General features: G+C 41.6%; 1 protein-coding gene across 2 annotated transcripts in view; it reads left to right on the top strand.

Moving 5' to 3' along the window:
- Positions 1-20,089, top strand: part of NELL2 (neural EGFL like 2) — a 549,962-nt gene that overhangs the window by 215,153 nt on the left and 314,720 nt on the right. For both annotated transcript variants that reach the window (XM_073573236.1, XM_073573234.1), the window contains exons 8-9: positions 5,852-5,980; positions 7,972-8,074. In XM_073573236.1, coding sequence (XP_073429337.1) covers positions 5,852-5,980; positions 7,972-8,074 — 232 coding nt within the window. The remainder of the gene's footprint in view (positions 1-5,851; positions 5,981-7,971; positions 8,075-20,089) is intronic.

Below are 20,089 nucleotides of genomic sequence, written 5' to 3'. Positions count from 1 at the left end.
ATATTCTCTTGCATATTTCTGACACTGAATTTTATAGTGATGACGTAGGAGAGGTATTCTTCTGATGACTCTTCCATGAATGTCATATTTCTGCAGGTGTCTTAGAATAGTAGAATAATGTACCACTACTCCAGAGTCTGCTAAATCTTTCTGAAGGTCTTTTGCAGTCAAGCAGAGGTTCTGATTTGACTCTATAGCAATCTTATGAGAAGCTCTTACTGAAATTTTGCTAGGTCTTTCAGACCTTAACTCGACCTCCACTGTTCCTGTTAACTGCCGTTTTTTAAGTACATTTTTAACTGAACAGAGAAAAGGGCAACTGGAAAACGCTTTGCTAAATTCTTATAGCTTTCTCCTGCTTTGTGGGCCTCCACCATTTTTATTTTCAGAGTGCTAGTCAGCTGCTCAGAAGAACCCATGGCTGCTGTTTTTTGGCAAAAGTTTTAAAAAGCTGGGAAATTTGCATCACCTGGCCTTTCCTACCAATGATATTGAACAAGCAATAACCCTAACAGGCTAATTAAGGTCTGAAACCTTGGTCAAAGTTATCTGAGCACACAATTCTCCAAGGATGGCCAAACTTTTAGATCGGCCCATTTTCCTTTTTGTAATTTTTAAAATGAAAACAATGACAATATTTATTTTTTATGCCCAAAATACAAAGGAAATGTGTCATCTTTAACTTTAGGCCTTTTAGAGCTCATTTCATCTTCAACTTGCTTAACTGTTCACAATAATCTTCTTATTTAGATACTCCAGACTCCAGCAGTTAAAGGTCCTTTGGTGACATCATAATCGCATGATCATGATGTCATCAAAGGTCCTTAAGTTGTCTTAATGTATGTTCTATGTTGTCATTGTAGTTTCCGAGGTTAAGACTGCTTAAGATTAGAACTTTTGATGACATCACGGTTATGTGACTATGATCCTTAAGCAGTCTTAACCTTGACAGCTACATTGATCATGCAGAACTTGTATTGTCACTGCAGCTTCTAATAGGCCCCACTTTGCCCCCCATTCCAACCAACACTGGCCCTGATAACAGGGTAGAGTAAACACTGACATGTGTTGTAGCAAGACAAATCTTTATGCCAGAACTATCACTCAAGCATGAGCCACCGCCACCCAAGAAATAAGGAAGCAAAGGAACCACAGACCTTTAAACTGTTTAAGAGACAAATTGAGAATACCCCTTTAATATTTTTCAGCCACATGTGCAGTATGTTGTTATTATTATCATGTTGTCAACTGTTAAAAATATTTTAAAAGTTATGATACATCCTAAAGCATTAAATTGGTTGTCCAGCAGATCAAAACTATTTTTAGAAGGGCTCAAACTATAAAAAGAATATAAAATAAATGATACTGAACCTCAACAAGATGTCACAAATCCCACTCTAGTTCTAATCTGGTCCACATTTCTATGGGATAAAGGATAGTTTTCAGATTGCTGTTGCCAAATTCCTGGGGCTCCCACAGATCCGCATTGCTCTTGACTGATCTTCAGAACTCCCATGAGAATGAATGTTGATTTCCAGCGCTCAGGTGCTGAGTTCAGATTCCATTAAGGACAAAATCTGCTAGGAGTTTGCATGTATTCCCCATGTTTGTGTGGGTTTCCTCTGTGTACTCCAATTTCCTTCCACACTGTAAATACATACGTATATATGGAATTTAGATTGTAAGCCCCAATGGGCACAGTTCCAATAATGTCTGTAATCTGCTGTGAAATTAATGGTGCTTTATACAGTTGTGCTCAAAAGTTTACATACCCCGGGCAGAATTTTTACTTTCTTGGCCTTTTTTATGAGAATATGAATGATAACACCAAACCTTTTTCTCCACTCGTGGTTAGTGGTTGGGTGAAGCCATTTATTGTCAAACTACTGTGTTTTCTCTTTTTAAATCATAATGACAACCCAAAACATCCAAAGGACCCTTATCAAAAGTTCACATACCCTTGTGATTTTGGCCTGATAACACTGCACAGAAGTTGACACAAATGGGTTTGAATGGCTACTAAAGGTAAGATCCTCACCTGTGACCTGTTTTCTGGTAATCAGTGTGTGTGCATAAAAGCTGAGTGAGTTTCTGGGATCCAGACAGACTCTCTTGCTTCTTTCATCCAGCCACTGACGTTTCTGGATTGTGAGTCATGGGGAAAGCAAAAGAATTGTCAATGGATCTACAGGAAAAGGTAGTTGAACTGTAGAAAACAGGAAAAGGATATAAAAAGATATCCAAGGAATTGATAATGTCAGTCAGTAGCATTCAAACTTTGATTAACAAATGGAAAATCAGGGGCTCTGTAAAAACAAAATCACGGTCAGGTAGACCAACATAGATTTCGTCCACAACTGCCAGGGAAATTGGGATGCAAAGAAAAACCCACAAATAACATCAGCTAAAATGCTAGACTCTTTTAAAACTAGCGGTGTGGCTGTTTCAAGATGCACAATAAGGAGGCACTTGAATAAAAATGGGCTGCATGGTCGAGTCACCAGAAGAAAGCAATTACTGTGCAAATGCCACAAAGTATCTCACCTACAATATGCAAAACAGCACAGAGGCAAGCCTCAAAACTTCTGGAACAAGTTAATTTGGAGTGATGAGATCAAAACTGAATGTTTTGGTCACAACCATAAACATTGCATTTGGAGAGAGGTCAACAAGGCCTATGATGAAAGGAACACCATTCCTACTGTAAAGCACTGAGGTGGATCACGGATGTTTTGTGGATGTGTGAGCTACAAAGGCACAGGAAACTTGGTCAAAGTTGAAGGAAAGATGAATGCAGCACGTTATCAGCAAATACTGGAGGCAAATTTGCAATCATCAGCACGGAAGCTGTGCATGGGACATACTTGGATGTTCCAACATGACAATGATCCAGTCGACCTGTCATTGGCTACAGCAGAACAAAGTGAAGGTTCTGGAGTGGCCATCGCAGTCTCCTGACCTCAATATCATTGAGCCACTCTGGGGAGATCTCAAGCACGCAGTTCATGCTAGACAGCCCAGGAATTTACAAGAACTGGAGGCTTTTTGCCAAGAAGAGTGGGCAGCTTTACCATCTGAGAAAATAAAGAACCTCATCCACAACTACCACAAAAGACTTCAAGCTGTCATTGATGTTAGAAGGGGCAATACACGGTATTAAAAAATGGGATATGTGAACTTTTGATCAGGGTCATTTGGATGTTTTGGGTTGTCATTATGATTTATAAAGAGAAAACACAGTAGTTTGGCAATGCATGGCTTCACCTAACCACTAACCATGAGTGGAGAAAAAGGTTTGGTGTTATCATTCATATTCTCTGAAAAAAGGCCAAGAAAGCAAAAACTCTGCCGGGGTATGTAAACTTTTGAGCACAACTGTAAGTGAGTAAAATAAATAAAATAATAATGATTAACCTCCATTTCAGTCATGTAGGCCTCTAAAAAACACCAAATCTGTGGGATTCCCAGCAGTCAGACAACCAGCAATAAGGAAGGCTAACCTAGAACAACATTTCTGAAAACATCACAGAATAAAGATACAGGTTTATTAACACTAGGTCAAATTACCAATGCACTAGCAGGATGCAGCAGACCCCAATTTTAAAGGCAAGGGCAGCACAGGTGCAAAATACTGATGCAAACAATCACTCACAATCCTACCAATTTATGGAGGGGGTGACTGTATAGTGTTAAACATGCACCCAGCTGGAGCTTCTATAGGACACCAGTCACAGATACCATATATACTCATGTATAAGCCGACATTTTCAGCAATTTTTTGAGCTGAAAATGCCCCCCCCCTTGGCTTATACATGAGTCAGTTGTCCCAGAGGGCTGACGGAGAAGGGGGAACTGCGGAGCAGCGGGTCACAAGAGGCAGGAGCCGGAGGCTGCAGCTGTAACTGTGCCCGCTGCTAAAGAGAAATGAATATTTACTGCAATGGCAATGAATATTCATTTCTCTTATAGCACACACAGTGACACCTGCAGCTGCCGGCTTCCGGAAGACATCCTACTCACCTTCCTGAGTGCCCTCACTGTATGTCGTTCATTCCGGCGCCAGCAGCATTTCTGGCTGAGCGATCATGTGGCCCCGCTCATTAAGGTAATGAATATTCACACCTCTCCACTCCCATAGGCGTGGAGTGAATATTCATTACCTTAATGAGCGGGGCCTCAAGATCGCTCGGCAGGAAGAGCTGCTGGCACTGGAAAGAGATGCATCGAGGGCACGCAGGCAAGGTGAGTAGGATGTTTGTTTTTTTAATAGGAAACATGCTTATAAGGATAGGGGATAAGGAGCCATGCATACAAGGACAGGGACCGGGGAGCCATGCATACCAGGACAGGGATGAGGGGACAATGCATACCCAGCTTATATTCGAGTCAATAAGCTTACCCAGTTTTTCGTGGCAAAATTAGGTGCCTCGACTTATACTCTGGACGACTTATACTCGAGTATATACGGTACGTGTGATGCACTGTGTTTGGCTTACAGCCTGTTGATGACTCCCATACTATGTGATCAGACGGTCTGTCCAGCACTATATAGGTGCACCTCACAACCTCACAAGCACAGACACCCCAGTACACCAAACCAACACTAAATGGTCTGGCTGCATCCTGCACAAAAATGGAAGAAAGTGCAATAAAAAAAGATGAATAATAACTGTGGCCAAAATAGATTAGCTTGTAACCTACACTTGTGAGTCATAACACTAAAATTAAAAATGGTTGACATAGAACAAAATTTAAAAAAACATTGTAGGAAAAGACCCACCTTTATCATGGGGTTCTGCTGCATCCTGCCAGTGTATTGGTAATCTGACCTGGTGTTGGTAAGGCTGTATCTTTTTTCTGTGATGCCCCAGCAATAGGGAACGTATCATCTATCTATCATCTATCTTTAGGTTGGGGATAACTTTCAAACTTGAGAATACCCCTTTAAAGGGGTTATACAGGGCTAGAATAACGACTCTTTATTCTGAAAAAGGCTCTACAGGTCTAAATGTTAATAATAATAATAATGTAAAATCTATAATTTAGGTGTCATAGTTTAGGTACAAATTTACAACCAATGCTGTTCAAATAGTCAATGTAGGGTAATCATATGAATTATTAACAAGTTGCATAAGGCAATTAAAGCCTAACTAGAGACCATACAATTAACTTTTAATAGGACTATTTAAAGGAAAAAAAGTTTAAAATCCTCTTATTCAGTATATACAGTATATGTCTGTGAACAGGAGTATACTGCTTTTTGCATCGGATTCATAATTGTATTCAGTGTCCTACCAGACATTATTTCTTTTATGGGCAAGGATATATTTGACTTGGCCGATGTCTATATATTCCTACTTAAACAACCCCAAACTGTCAAGCTGCTAAAACAAGCTCCTAAGCCTCCCCAACAGGTTTCACCAGATGAACTGGCGTCATCAGGAGGTTGAGGCTATAGCAGACATATACTGTATATACTGACTAAGCGGATTTTAAAAGTTTTTTTCTTTAAATAGTCCTATTAAAAGTTAATTTTTATGGTCTCTAGTTAGGGTTTAATTGCCTTAGGTAACTTCTTTATCAATAGTTTAGGTACATTCACATATAGGTGAGATGCAATACAAGATACAACTATTGGGCAGGTGTGGTGATATGTCTGTAAGCACTTTAACAATTTAACCAATATTTTGCATTATCTTGCTGATTTAATAACTGTTTGTTACAAAGAACCTGACTTCTTTGTGCATCACAGATGGCTTTTACCTTTTGTGTATTATTATGGAATTATGGAAAATATTGTTTGTGTCATACATCTTTATCTTCTTTTTACCTGATTGAAATTTCTTTGCAGCTGTCAAGAGCCGAGCAGAGGATGAATAGGTTAGATCAATGCTACTGTGAAAGATCTTGCACTGTAAAGGGCAATGTCTACAGAGAACTGGATTCCTGGACAGATGGCTGTAAGAAGTGTACATGCATGGTATGATAATCTGTTTAACATACATTTATTAAAGGTTGACTAAAGGCTGAATTTGTGTTTAGGGTTATAACAGGATTTTGACCCATTTTTTCCACTTTGTTGATACAGTACAAATTTTGAGGGTTGTCCCTAAATAAACTATTAGTTAAAATTTCTTTACAGAGGATGCAATGCCAAAATTATTTTTTGAAAAAAAAAAAATTATTTTGCCTGACAAACAAGCATTTTGTCTGGCATGTTAATACCCGGTACTGTCGCCGACACTCAGGAACGGAGCTTGCGACTCCATGTATTGCTATGCAGATGCACACTCCACCTCTGAGTACCGGCGGCAGTGCCAAGTATTAAAATGCGAGACTCGGCCGTATTCCTCGCATGTGTGATCCTGGCCTAACACAGAATAACCTGGAGCTATAAGAAGAATATAGAGGCCCCCATATATTTAGTTAGATTAAGAAGTGGTCTCTCTAGGAGTCAGAAACAGCATAGAAGGGAGTGATATGCAAAAATTGAAAACAGTAAAAAAAAATGATACCAGACTCAGTGTAAAAACAGCCACCAGGGGAACAACCAAAAGAGGAATTCAGGCACCTGCCATGTAGAAATGTTTGGGAGGCAAGAACTTGTGTGGATCAGACCCCAAGAACAAGGGGACTGTGCAAGGGGTATAGGAGAACAGGAGTGTGGGAAAACCCCACGTGTATCGCTGCGGTGCAGCTTCATCAGGGAAAGGTGCTGTATGGAAGTCACAGAAGTCTATATATAGAGAGGTAAATAGGTAATGCATTAGGCTAGTTTCACACTAGTGTTACAGGGCACAGTGCAGGGTCACCACTAAGCCCCGCCCCTGGCCGTGCCTCCTCCGGTCAGCTCCTCCTCTGATTGCATGATGCTGCATGCGATTAGCGTACCCTATATTTAGCGTTGGGTATGCTGGTCGTGCACTGGGACACTTTTGTCGGCGCTTGCTCCCTTTTGGCGCTGCGCCGAGCACACAAAAACACACTGTGTTGCATTTTTGTGCGCTCGGTGCAGCGCCAAAAGGGCGCAAGCGCATGCAAAAGTGTACCAGCGCACAACCAGCGTACCCAGCGCTAAATACAGGGTACGCTGATCGCATGCAGCGTCATGCAATCAGAGGAGGAGCTGACCGGTGGAGGCGTGGCCGGGGGTGGGGCTTAGTGGCGGCCCTGCGCTGCGCCCTGTAACGCTAGTGTGAAAATAGCCTTATTGTTATTATTTATTACTATTATGCTGAGTGTTATAATGTAATTATTGAGAACTTGATACAACCGCTTCAAATGTTTCTTCAACTGAGAGATGCCTTCAAGACACAATATTCGGAATTATTTGTCACTTTCAACCTGTTTCTCCAGTACGGTCTAACGCAACCTACTGTTCTTGAGAAAGCACTTTTTAATTTCTATAGACATGCTGAAAGGTAACTGGAAACGTCCTATACAACCTTCTTGGTTTGTGAGATTAATAATTCATGTGCAAATTGTCTCTTTTTCATCTTCTAGTTGCACTTGCATACCCTCTTTTAACCCTTCAAGTTTTGTAACTTATGTACTTCCTTTGTTGGGAATTTTCCTTCTAAAGACAATTACACATTTTTGACATATCAACCGTATCTCTAGATGATACAGTTTTCTTGGGATATTATGCAAATATCTATTCTCTTTGTGACTTTTTTTCCCACAATGTTCCTTAAAATTTTTTTTTAACCTTTTGGATGCCCATAAGAAGATATTGAATAATGAAAACATGTCTCCTCAATGTTCTCAGCGACAGATATGAAGCCTTCCCTCGGGTGGTATTATTTTACATTTTGTACATTATCAGCTTATTGAAATGGTTCTGCTGGAGACTTCTATTAGCAGCATGAGGCTGGTAATGTAACATGTAGCACAGGATTTGATGTTGATACTATTATTATGTACGAATACTTAGAATAATGTTGTAGTAATTTAGTTGTTTGTTCTTCACAGAATGGGACTGTACAGTGTGAAACATTAATCTGTCAGGAACCAACGTGTCCGGCTTATTCTGCACCTGCATTTGCTCCTGGCAAATGTTGTAAGGAATGCCAACGTAAGTGTGTTTTTTACTACAATAATACCAATCTTTTTGCTTTTCATTGAATATTCTACAGTAATCATCCCGATAATGATTATAGCAATATTTCCATTTAAAATCTAAAATAGTTTTCAAATCATTTACAGACAAAGAACAGAGGGTGGCAAATGGCATCACATAAAAGTGCTTAAAACTGGAGGGAACAATGTACCTCCTGCTGTCAAATGTATGTATATTAGGCTTTTTCACATAGCAGGATTAAAAAAATTGTGATAACATAACAAGGATAAGTGTAGACACTTTATCAGTTCCAGTCTTTTAAGGTAACTTTTCATTTTCTTTTTTACTTTGCTTAAACAACTTGCATTACTCTCCGTTTTCCACATCTTTTAGATGATTGTAAGCATTTTAAGAAAGGAATATCTTGTCTCCATAGATCATACTTACACTGCCTATTTTCAAAGGGTTGTCCAGAATTTTTCAAATTTGGGCCAATTGAAGGAAATGGTGTAATATAAATTAGCAAGGCTCCACTATTCAAAACCCCGTTGTTCCTGTGCCCCCACTCCAGTGTTCCATGCCTGCACTGTATTGATGACATCATGTCCATCATGCAAGTAGAATCATAGAATGGTAGAGTTGGAAGGGACATCCTGGGCCATCTGGTCCAACCCCCTGCTCAAAGCAGGATTCGCTAAATCATCTCAGACAGATGTCTGTCCAGCCTCTGTTTGAAGACTTCCATTGAAGGAGAACTCACCACTAGTGATGAGCGCGTATACTCGTTACTCGAGTTTTCCCAAGCATGCTCGGGTGATCTCCGAGTATTTGGATGTGCTCCGAGATTTAGTTTCTGTTGCTGTAGCTGCATGATTTGTGGCTGCTAGCCAGCTTGAATACATGTGGGGATTGCCTTTTTGATAGGAAATCGCCACATGTATTCAGACTGTCTAGCAGCCGCAAATCATGCAGCTACGGCGACAGAAACTAAAACTCAGAGGACATCCAAATACTCGGAGATCACCCGAGCATGCTTGGGAAATCTTGAGTAACGAGTATACTCACTCATCACTACTGTCCACCTCTCATGGCAACCTGTTCCTCTCATTGATCACCCCCCCTGTCAAAACATTTTTTCTAATATCTAATCATTTTCATTTGATTGCTTTTCATGTTTCCATGAGCAAATGAGAATAAAGATGATCCTTCTACACTGTGACATCCCTGCAGATATTTGTAGACCTCTACTAAGTCTCCTCTTGGCCTTCTTTTTTGCAAGCTAAACATTCTCAGATCCTTTAACAGTTCCTCTTAGGACATACTTTGCAGTCTGCTCACCATCCTGGTAGCTCTTCTCTGAACTTGCTCCAGTTTTTCAATGACTGGCCTCCACAATAATGCTGCCATTTATGGCCCATAACAGCAAAGGCAATTAGTTGGCTGCTGCAGCTACTTGAATGGTTGACATGACGTCTTTACTACAGAACCAATCTAGTCCATATGAAACAAAAGGGGTTTTCATATGTGAGCAATTGATTATAATTGATTTTTACTATTTGATGCTGTAACCTCAATTTTGAAAAATTCTGGACAACCTTTCTAAATTCACATCTTGCTTTTTTGTTATATTTACTGTGCTATGTTTCAGTGCTAAGATCTTACATAACATTTTAAGAAATCACGTTAACATATTTTGATGCCTATTCTCTTTTTAGGACTTGCTTTATTTATATTTAAACAGCAGCATGCTTAATCTTTTGAAGCTTTATTTTCCCAGTTACTTTCATTTGTATATTAACTAGTGATGAAAGGATTGTTTCGGGTTAATATCGGCCAGCTAGCCATATTTGCCCCCAAAATTGTTTTTCTCAAGACTCCAGAGCATAAAAAATGTAATATGTAAAAACCAAAACCCTAATACATTTTCGCTCACCTCTGCTACTGACTTGCTATTTACTGTTGGTTGTTCAGTCTGCCTTTTTCTGACATTGGCCCCTGCATTTCTGTTCTCTTCAGAGTAGGCCTGGACTTTTGTCCCATTCACTGCTCGTTGTAAGGTCAGTACATATGTTGTGGCATCACCATGTAGCAACCTTACGCCGTGCAGTAGCCCCCCCAAAGCCTGGTTGCCATCTGTATAATGAAGTAATGAAGAGGCTAGGAAGGAGAGGACCAGATGGTGGGCAACAATTAGCGAGGTGAAGTGAGGAGTAAAATGAGTATTACCGTAGCTTTTTTTTTATTGCCCTAAATGGTTCAACAAAATGCCACTCTTTTGCGAATGGCGAATCAAATCTCAAAGTGTTTGAATCTATGTGGAATATTGACTTATTCTTTCACCGCTATATTACTGTACTGCAGGTCTGAATCTAGCCTTAAGATTCTATTTAAGGAATAATCTTTCTTTCATTGTCCGTTTCTGTTTTCTGGCGGTAGGTTCTTATGTGTCATATATTCTGTACATTACTAAGTTGGTAGTCAGTTTGCCTGAACTACTCTTAACAGCATTCAGACATATACTTCACAGCAGCCACATGGAACATACTGAAATGTGAGTTCTACAGAAAAGATAGTGTCAGCCTGCTGTAGTAATAATCTAATATATAAAGCTCAGTGTGTGTGTGTGTATGTCCGGGACTGGCATCCGCACCGTCGCAGCTACAGCCACAAAATTTGGCACAGTCACACGTCTGGACCCCGAGAGCGTCATAGGCTATGTTGTGAGGCGAAATTTTAACCCCGCGCGTTCCAATTCACCAAACAATTTTGCCCCTGTCTACATAATGGGGAAAAAGTGTATGTATTGGCATCTGCACCGCCGTAGCTACAGCCACAAAATTTTGCACAGTCACACGTCTGGACCCCCGAGAGCGTCATAGGCTATGTTGTGAGGCAAAATTTTAACTCCGCGCGTTCCAATTCACCAAACAATTTTGCCCCTATCTACATAATGGGGAAAAAGTGAAAGGAAAAGTTTTGGAGGCAAATTGACAGCTGCCAGATGTGAACAAGGGGGACTTAAAGAATGAGAGCGATGGCGCCAAAGAGTATATACTATACAGTTGCTAAGGTGGGGCCCTGACATGGGATACTCACCACACACGGGGATATGAACACACACACTACCACGTGCTTCAACACATATACCACCCTCAGCACACATTTCACCACACATACACCAACCTCTCCACATAAAAGTCGAAACACAAAAGTCGCCACTCAAAACTCGCCACGCTGTCCCAGAGCTGTATAAAAGATGAAAAATGAGCTGTGATTGGTTGCTATCAGCAACAGTTTTCTTTGTAGACAGTTGTGGTAACTGAGGCCTATTATTCTTATCATTTCTATGGTGTTATCGTCCTTCTGTAAAGCTGGAAATAACACAATTTATTACCGTGCCAACACAGACCACCCTCTGACACAGACTGCAGGGGGAGCCCAGTATCACACAGGATAGGATTAGATACACGGCTCAGCAGTCAGCATCACACAGGAGAGGATTAGACACACAGCTCAGCAGTCAGTATCACACAGGATAGGATTAGATACACGGCTGAGCAGTCAGTATCACACATGAGAGGATTAGATACACGGCTGAGCAGGCAGTATCACACAGGAGAGGATTAGATACACAGCTCAGCAGTCAGTATCACACAGGATAGGATTAGATACACGGCTCAGCAGTCAGTATCACACAGGATAGGATTAGATACACAGCTCAGCACACAGTATCACAAAGATAGGATTAGACACATGGCTCAGCAGTCAGTATCACACAGGATAGGATTAGATACACGGCTCAGCAGACAGTATCACACAGGATAGGATTAGATACACAGCTCTGCAGTCAGTATCACACAGAATAGGATTAGATACACGGATCAGCAGACAGTATCACACAGAATAGGATTAGATACACAGCTCGGCAGACAGTATCACACAGGATAGGATTAGATACACGGCTCAGCAGTCAGTATCACACAGAATAGGATTTAGGATTAGATACACAGCTCAGCAGTCAGTATCGCACAGGAGAGGATTAGACACATGGCTCAGCAGTCAGTATCACACAGAATAGGATTAGATACACGGCTCAGCAGTCAGTATCACACAGAATAGGATTAGATACACGGCTCAGCAGTCAGTATCACACAGGATAGGATTAGATACACAGCTCAGCAGTCAGTATCACACAGAATAGGATTAGATACACGGCTCAGCAGTCAGTATCGCACAGGATAGCAATAGATACGCAGCTCAGCACACAGTATCACGCAGAATAGGATTAGATACACGGCTCAGCAGACAGTATCACACAGGCTAGGATTAGATACACGGCTCAGCAGTCAGTATCACACAGGACAGGATTAGATGCACGTTTTTTATGTGCAATATAATCATTATAATTTGTTATAACTAACCACAGTTGGTTACTATGCCCAGGCAACACCGGGCTCTTCAGCTAGCATAAAATAAACTAATATCATTCTTGGCTTACCATTCAAGAAGGTGGTCCTAATCAGTGATTGACAGTGATATTTGTACGCACACTTATGCAAGGAAAATTGTGAATCACTGGTTAGGACCGCCCCCTTGACTGCTAAGTCCAAAATGAGAAGGGAGTTCAGTAAATAAGAATACAAGTAATATTAAAAGGAATCTAACTAGTAAGTTCAACCCTCCCCCAAACCACATATTGCATATAGGCATGCAGGTCTTTCAAATGTAAATCCATCAACACCTGTGGATTTTCTAGCTGTTGCTGTGTTCCAGAGAAATCAACATTTTAAATCACATGTAAATCAAGTGTTAGGTTCTCTGGGTGTGACAGTGCACATCCAGAGCCTCTGCCTCCCAATTATAAATATGGTCCATATGAATAAAGTAAACTATGGCTACAGTGGCATTCAAAAGTATTCACCCCCTTGGCATGTTTTGTTTTGCTACCTCACAACCTGAATTGTCACGGTTTTTGGAGGGTTTGCATCAGTTCATGTAAATAACATACCTACAGCTGTGAACATTTGGTGTTCTTTTTATTGTGAAGCAAACAAATAGGACAAAATAATTGAAAATTTCAGTTTGCATAACTAATCACCCCCCTAAACTTAGAACTATGAAGAGCCTACTTTTGTGGCAAATACATCTGCAAGTCACTTTGGATAAGTCTCTATCAGCTTCCACATGTTACCCGTGGGATTTTTGCACATTCCTTAAAGGGGATGTCTGGGCTTTTCAAATAATCTCAGTACATATCTGGGCTACAGAATTATGACAATAAGTATTTTACTTTCTGTCACTAGTTTGCAAGGTTTTCTAGATATTCTGAACAGAGGGGGGGTGTTATGGCATTGAAATGAGAACTAGTCGTAACCTCCTACTCTGCTCCAAACATGCCCTCTATAGCAACAACCCCACCCTCCATAGCTACAGGCCCTCCCCGTCCACATGAAGCAGCCCTCATCACACAGTAACAGATTCTTCCTCTCCAGCAGCCTCAGTGCAGAGAGCAGAGAGCTGCTCCTCCCCCAGCCACACACTAAACAGTGATCTATGCTGAGCCTCTGCTGTGTGAATGAGACAGCTCTGTGTCACTGATGTCTTCACACAGCAGCAGATTTGGTGCAGTGTATGTGTGAGCACTGTGTCTCTAATGACACAAATACTGATGGTCTGACTACTGACTAGTTCTCATTTCAATGCCATAACACCCCCCCCTTGGACGTTCTGTTCAGAATATCTAGAAAACCGTGCAAACTAGTGACAGAAAGTAAATTACTTATTGTCATAATTCTGCAGCCTAGATATGTACCGAGATTATGTGAAAAGCCCGGACAACCCCTTTAAGGGAAAACTGCTCCAGCTCCTTCAAGTTAGATGATTTCCTCTGGTGAGCAGCAATCTTCAAGTCTGACCACAGATTTTCAATTGGATTAAGGTCTGGGGCTTTGACTAGGCCACTCCAAAACATTTACACTTTTCCCTTTAAACCACTGGAGCCTTGCTTTAGCCATATGCTTTGGGTGATTGTCTTGTTGGAAGGTGAACCTCCATCCCAGTCTCAAATCACTGACAGACTGAAACAGATTTTGCTTAAGAATATCCCTGTATTTTGCATCATCCATCTTCCCCTCGACTCGGACCATTTTCCCAGTCACTGCTGCGAAAAACATCCCCACAGTATGATGCTGCTTCCACCATGCTTCACTGTGGTGATAGTGATCTTGGGATGATGAGCTGTGTTGATTTGGCACCAAACATAGTATTTACCTTGGTGGCAAAAAAGTTCAATTTTGGCTTCATCTGAGCACAGCACCTTCATCCATACATTTGGGGAGTCTCCCACATGTCTTACAATTTTTGTATGTAAGTAAAGGTTTTCTTCTCTTCATTCTTCCATAAAGTCCACCTCAAGAGAATGTATGGCTTATTGTGGTCATATGGACAGGTGCTCCAGTCTCTGCTTGGGAACTCTGCAGCTCCTTCAGGGTTACGTTTGGTCTCTGTGCTGCCTTTCTGATTAATGTCCTCTTTGCCTGGGCTGACAGTTCTGTTGGGTGGCCCTCTTTGGGCAGATTTGTTGTGGTACCGTATTCTTTCCATTTTATAATAATGGATTTGATGGTAGTCCGGGGGATCATCGTGGTTTGGAATATTTTTGTCTAACCCAACCCTGACTTGTACTTCTCAACAACTTTGTCCCTGACTTGTTTGGAGATCTCCTTGATCTTCATGGTATTGTTTGGTTAGTGGTGCATCTTGCTTAATGGTGTTTCAGCCTCTGTGGCCTTTCAGAAAAGCTTTGTATATACTGACAGACCATGTGACACTTAGATTGCACACAGGTGGACTTCCTTTCATAAGCATGTGAGTTATGAAGGTAATTGCTTGCACCAGAAAACTTTTAAGGGATTCACAGAAAAGGGGGTGACTACACATGCACATGCCAATTTTTAGTTATTTGATCCCATAAATTTAATTTATGTCTACATTTATCTCACTTCACCAACTTGGACTATTTAGTGTTGATTCATCACACACAAAATGGATTACAAAAATATTTAAACACAGGTTGTAATGTAACAAAATATGTGAAAAGCTAAGGGGATGATTTCGTTTGCAAACCACTGTATATGTAATACCAAGGAGACCACAAGATATTACAATAAACAGAGATTAGACGATCTGAAGGTCCTGTAAGTGATAGGTGAGAAAGAAACTATTCATTATGTAATCTCAAAACAGTAGTCAAAATTTGTATGCAGAGCTAAGAACTAGAATAAAAATATTTAAAGTAGTTAGAAGGATCTCGGTGGAAAAGTTTTCGTTAGTGTGGAACATTTCACGGCTTGTGTTTCACGGCTATGCTTGAGTTGCATATAGGTTAGTGTACGCTTTTCCTTTTTGTTCATAAGAAAATGTTAGTTTTTACCCAATTATTTTATCATTATCAGCATTTAGCTCCAAAATATAACACATGTTCAATATATGGTGTAGCGTAGCGCCTACTGTGTGTGTTGGGGGTCACTCGCTTGGCAGCGGATTAACGTAGTCAGGCACGGTTTTCCACACAAAACAGTCCATAGGGTTTATGTAAACATCATAAACCGCACCATAAGCCAGGTTGCACATCACCAGCTTACACATAGTCCATTACTTCATCACGTATGGCTTTACAAAGCATTCACTAGTCATGACTGACTCTCTCCAGTCACCGGGTGACAGCACAGTTCAGTAACTGACCTTTGTCAGTGCACATAGTTCTTTCCCCATACCTGGGGTGACCTCTCAGTAGCTCCTGCGCCACAGGCTGATTCCTCATCAGTCCAAGGTCCTTATCAGGATGGCATCTTTGTCAGTGTAGGGCCTTCCCAGGCTCTGCACACACATGTGGCCTGTCCGGGTGCTATTCAGGACGTTCGTCCAACTCCCAGGCCACCAGGTCCAAGGTCTCACCGCGTACTCCTCAGGGAGTTCATCCCCACCCAGGACCTTCCAACACAGACCTTCCAGGACCTAGCACTCTGAACCATTCAGGTCCATACACTAGAGTTGAGCGATACCGTCCGATACTTCAAAGTATCGTATCGGATGGTATCGGCCGATCTTTAAAAAAAGTATCGGTATCGCCGATTCCGATACCGGAAGTCCCATTCAAGTCTATGGGACTTCCGGTATCGGAATAAGAAAAACCCTTTCCTGCCCTTGTACAGCCTCTCTGGGGTCTGTACGGGCCTTTCGGGGGGCTGTGCCGGCCTGCCAGGGGGTCTGTGCAGGCTCCGGTGGTCTGTGCCGGCCTGCCGGTGGTCTGTGCAGGCTCCGGGGGGCTGTGCCGGCCTGCCGGGGGGCTGTGCCGGCCTGCCGGGGGGCTGTGCAGGCTCCGGGGGGCTGTGCCGGCCTGCCGGGGGGCTGTGCCGGCCTGCCGGGGGGCTGTGCCGGCCTGCCGGGGGGCTGTGCCGGCCTGCCGGTGGTCTGTGCAGGCTCCGGGGGTCTGTGCAGGCATCGTCCGATGGGACTACAAGTCCCATCGGGCGATGCCTGCTACCATGACAGTGATTGACACATTAGCCAATGATGGGACAGTAGTAGTCCCATCATCCGGCTAATGTGTTAAATGTAAAAAAAAAAAAAAAAAAATTACATGCTACATACATACAACATGCATACTACATACATGCTACATTCATACTACATACTACATACATGCTACATTTATACTACATAAATACTACATGCAACATACATACTACATATATACTACATGCATGCTACATACATACTGCATGCTACATACATACCACATATATACTACATACATACTACATGCATGCTACATGCATGCTACATGCTACATACATAACACATATATACTACATGCATGCTACATACATACTACATGCTACATACTACATATATACTACATGCATGCTACATACTACATGCTACATACATACTACATGCATGCTACATACATACTACATACATACTACATATATACTACATGCATGCTACATACATACTACATGCTACATACTACATGCATGCTACATACATACTACATGCTACATGCATGCTACATACATACTACATGCTACATAGTACATATATACTACATGCATGCTACATACATACTACATACATACTACATATATACTACATGCATGCTACATACTACATGCTACATACATACTACATATATACTACATTCATACTACATACTACATATATACTACATACATACTACATACATACTACATACATACTACATGCATGCTACATACATGCTACATACATACCACATACATACTACATGCTACATACATACCACATATATACTACATACATACAATACATTCATACAATACATACATAGACATACAGTACATATAACATAGAGTAACATACTTACCAATACTTGTCACATTGTTCCCCGAAGCCATTGTCTATTCCGGGATAAATATTAACATAACAAACCACAAAAATACTCACCCACGATCCGAAGCAGTCCACGAGTGTGTCCCACGACGATCTTGGGTAGAGAACTGCAGCATCAGATGATGCTGCCGTTCTCTACGGGCTGCAGGAATCCAATGACGGAAGGTAGGTATCCTTCCGCACTGTATTCCTCCGCCACTTAAAAAAAAAAAAGTCCCTAGTCTCACTTTATGCCATTGCTGTGTGGGAAATTCCCACACAGCAATGGCATAAAGTGAGACTAGGGACTTTTTTTTTTTAAGTGGCGGAGGAATACAGTGCGGAAGGATACCTACCTTCCGTCATTGGATTCCTACAGCCCGTAGAGAACGGCAGCATCATCTGATGCTGCAGTTCTCTACCCAAGATCGTCGTGGGACACACTCGTGGACTGCTTCGGATCGTGGGTGAGTATTTTTGTGGTTTGTTATGTTAATATTTATCCCGGAATAGACAATGGCTTCGGGGAACAATGTGACAAGTATTGGTAAGTATGTTACTCTATGTTATATGTACTGTATGTCTATGTATGTATTGTATGAATGTATTGTATGTATGTAGTATATATGTGGTATGTATGTAGCATGTAGTATGTATGTGGTATGTATGTAGCATGCATGTAGTATGTATGTAGTATGTATGTAGCATGCAGTATGTATGTAGCATGTATGTAGTATGTATGTAGTATATATGTAGTATGTATGTAGTATGTATGTAGTATGTATGTATGTAGTATGTATGTAGCATGCAGTATGTATGTAGCATGTATGTAGTATGTATGTAGTATATATGTAGTATGTATGTAGTATGTATGTAGTATGTATGTAGTATGTATGTAGCATGCAGTATATATGTAGCATGTATGTAGTATGTATGTAGTATATATGTAGTATGTATGTAGTATGTATGTAGTATGTATGTATGTAGTATGTATGTAGCATGCAGTATGTATGTAGCATGTATGTAGTATGTATGTAGTATATATGTAGTATGTATGTAGTATGTATGTAGTATGTATGTATGTAGTATGTATGTAGCATGCAGTATGTATGTAGCATGTATGTAGTATGTATGTAGTATATATGTAGTATGTATGTAGCATGCATGTAGTATGTATGTAGTATGTATGTAGCATGCAGTATGTATGTAGCATGTATGTAGTATGTATGTAGTATATATGTAGTATGTATGTAGTATGTATGTAGTATGTATGTATGTAGTATGTATGTAGCATGCAGTATGTATGTAGCATGTATGTAGTATGTATGTAGTATATATGTAGTATGTATGTAGTATGTATGTAGTATGTATGTATGTAGCATGCAGTATGTATGTAGCATGTATGTAGTATGTATGTAGTATATATGTAGCATGCATGTAGTATGTATGTAGCATGCATGTAGTATTTTTTTTTTTTTTTTTTTTAACATTTAACACATTAGCCGGATGATGGGACTACTACTGTCCCATCATTGGCTAATGTGTCAATCACTGTCATGGTAGCAGGCATCGCCCGATGGGACTTGTAGTCCCATCGGACGATGCTTGCACAGACCCCCGGACATCAGCACAGCCCCCCGGCAGGCCGGCACAGCCCCCCGGCAGGCCGGTACAGACCCCCACAGGGTGCACAGACCACCGGCAGGCCGGCACAGCCCCCCGGCAGGCCGGTACAGACCCCGGGCAGTCCACACAGCCCCCCGGCAGGCCGGCACAGCCCCCCGGCAGGCCGGCACAGCCCCCCAGCAGGCCGGCAGAGACCCCCGGAAGGCCCGAAATGACGGCGCATCATGATGCGCACACACTGCGCATCATGATGACGTCAGGCCGTCAATCAACTGAACTTCCGATTCCGATGCCGAATTCCGATATTGAAAAAATATCGGAAGTCGGTATCGGAATTCCGATACAGCAAGTATCGGCCGATACCCGATACTTGCGGTATCGGAATGCTCAACACTACCATACACTCTGCCCATGTGACCAGACCTCAGTCACATTATATGGTTGTAACCACCCCCCATGGATGGGTGGTGCACATGTGGTTAGTCAATTTCAGCCCAGCTCTCTAACTAACCCTATAAGCCACTCTTAAAAGTAATACACAACAAATACTTGTGGAACTATAAGTTCCAGCATAACCATATAATTTTGGGCTTACAGTGCAGAGAACCTCTGTGACACATACCGGCCATTTACAATAATGCCAGTCCCTAATTCACCATCATAATTATGCCTCCAAGCGCATCCTGAAGTGCATACACAGCGCCCTCTAGCTGTAACAGAGGTTACTGTGTCACAGTGGGAAAACAGAAAGCAGGAGAAACTCTGCCTTACATGAAACTAACTGGACTGGAGTATTAGCCAATGTATTAACCCCTTCCTGACCTGTGATGCAACGTATGCATCATGAAAACCTGTGCCATTCCGACCTGTGATGCAGCATATGCATCACAGCAGAATCGCGTTCCTGCATGTCGGGTGACTGGGGCCACTGAAAGTTCGTCCGACCCGCAGGTACAGGAGGACTTATACTTCACCCTGGGGGGGTGGCTT

This window comes from Dendrobates tinctorius, unplaced genomic scaffold (genome assembly GCF_039654945.1).
Source record: "Dendrobates tinctorius isolate UK_male_01 unplaced genomic scaffold, ASM3965494v1 ptg000035l, whole genome shotgun sequence".
In the NCBI taxonomy this organism is placed as follows: Eukaryota; Metazoa; Chordata; class Amphibia; order Anura; family Dendrobatidae; genus Dendrobates; species Dendrobates tinctorius.
Note: the sequence above shows the minus strand (reverse complement) of the source record. Positions and strands in the feature narration are given on the sequence as shown.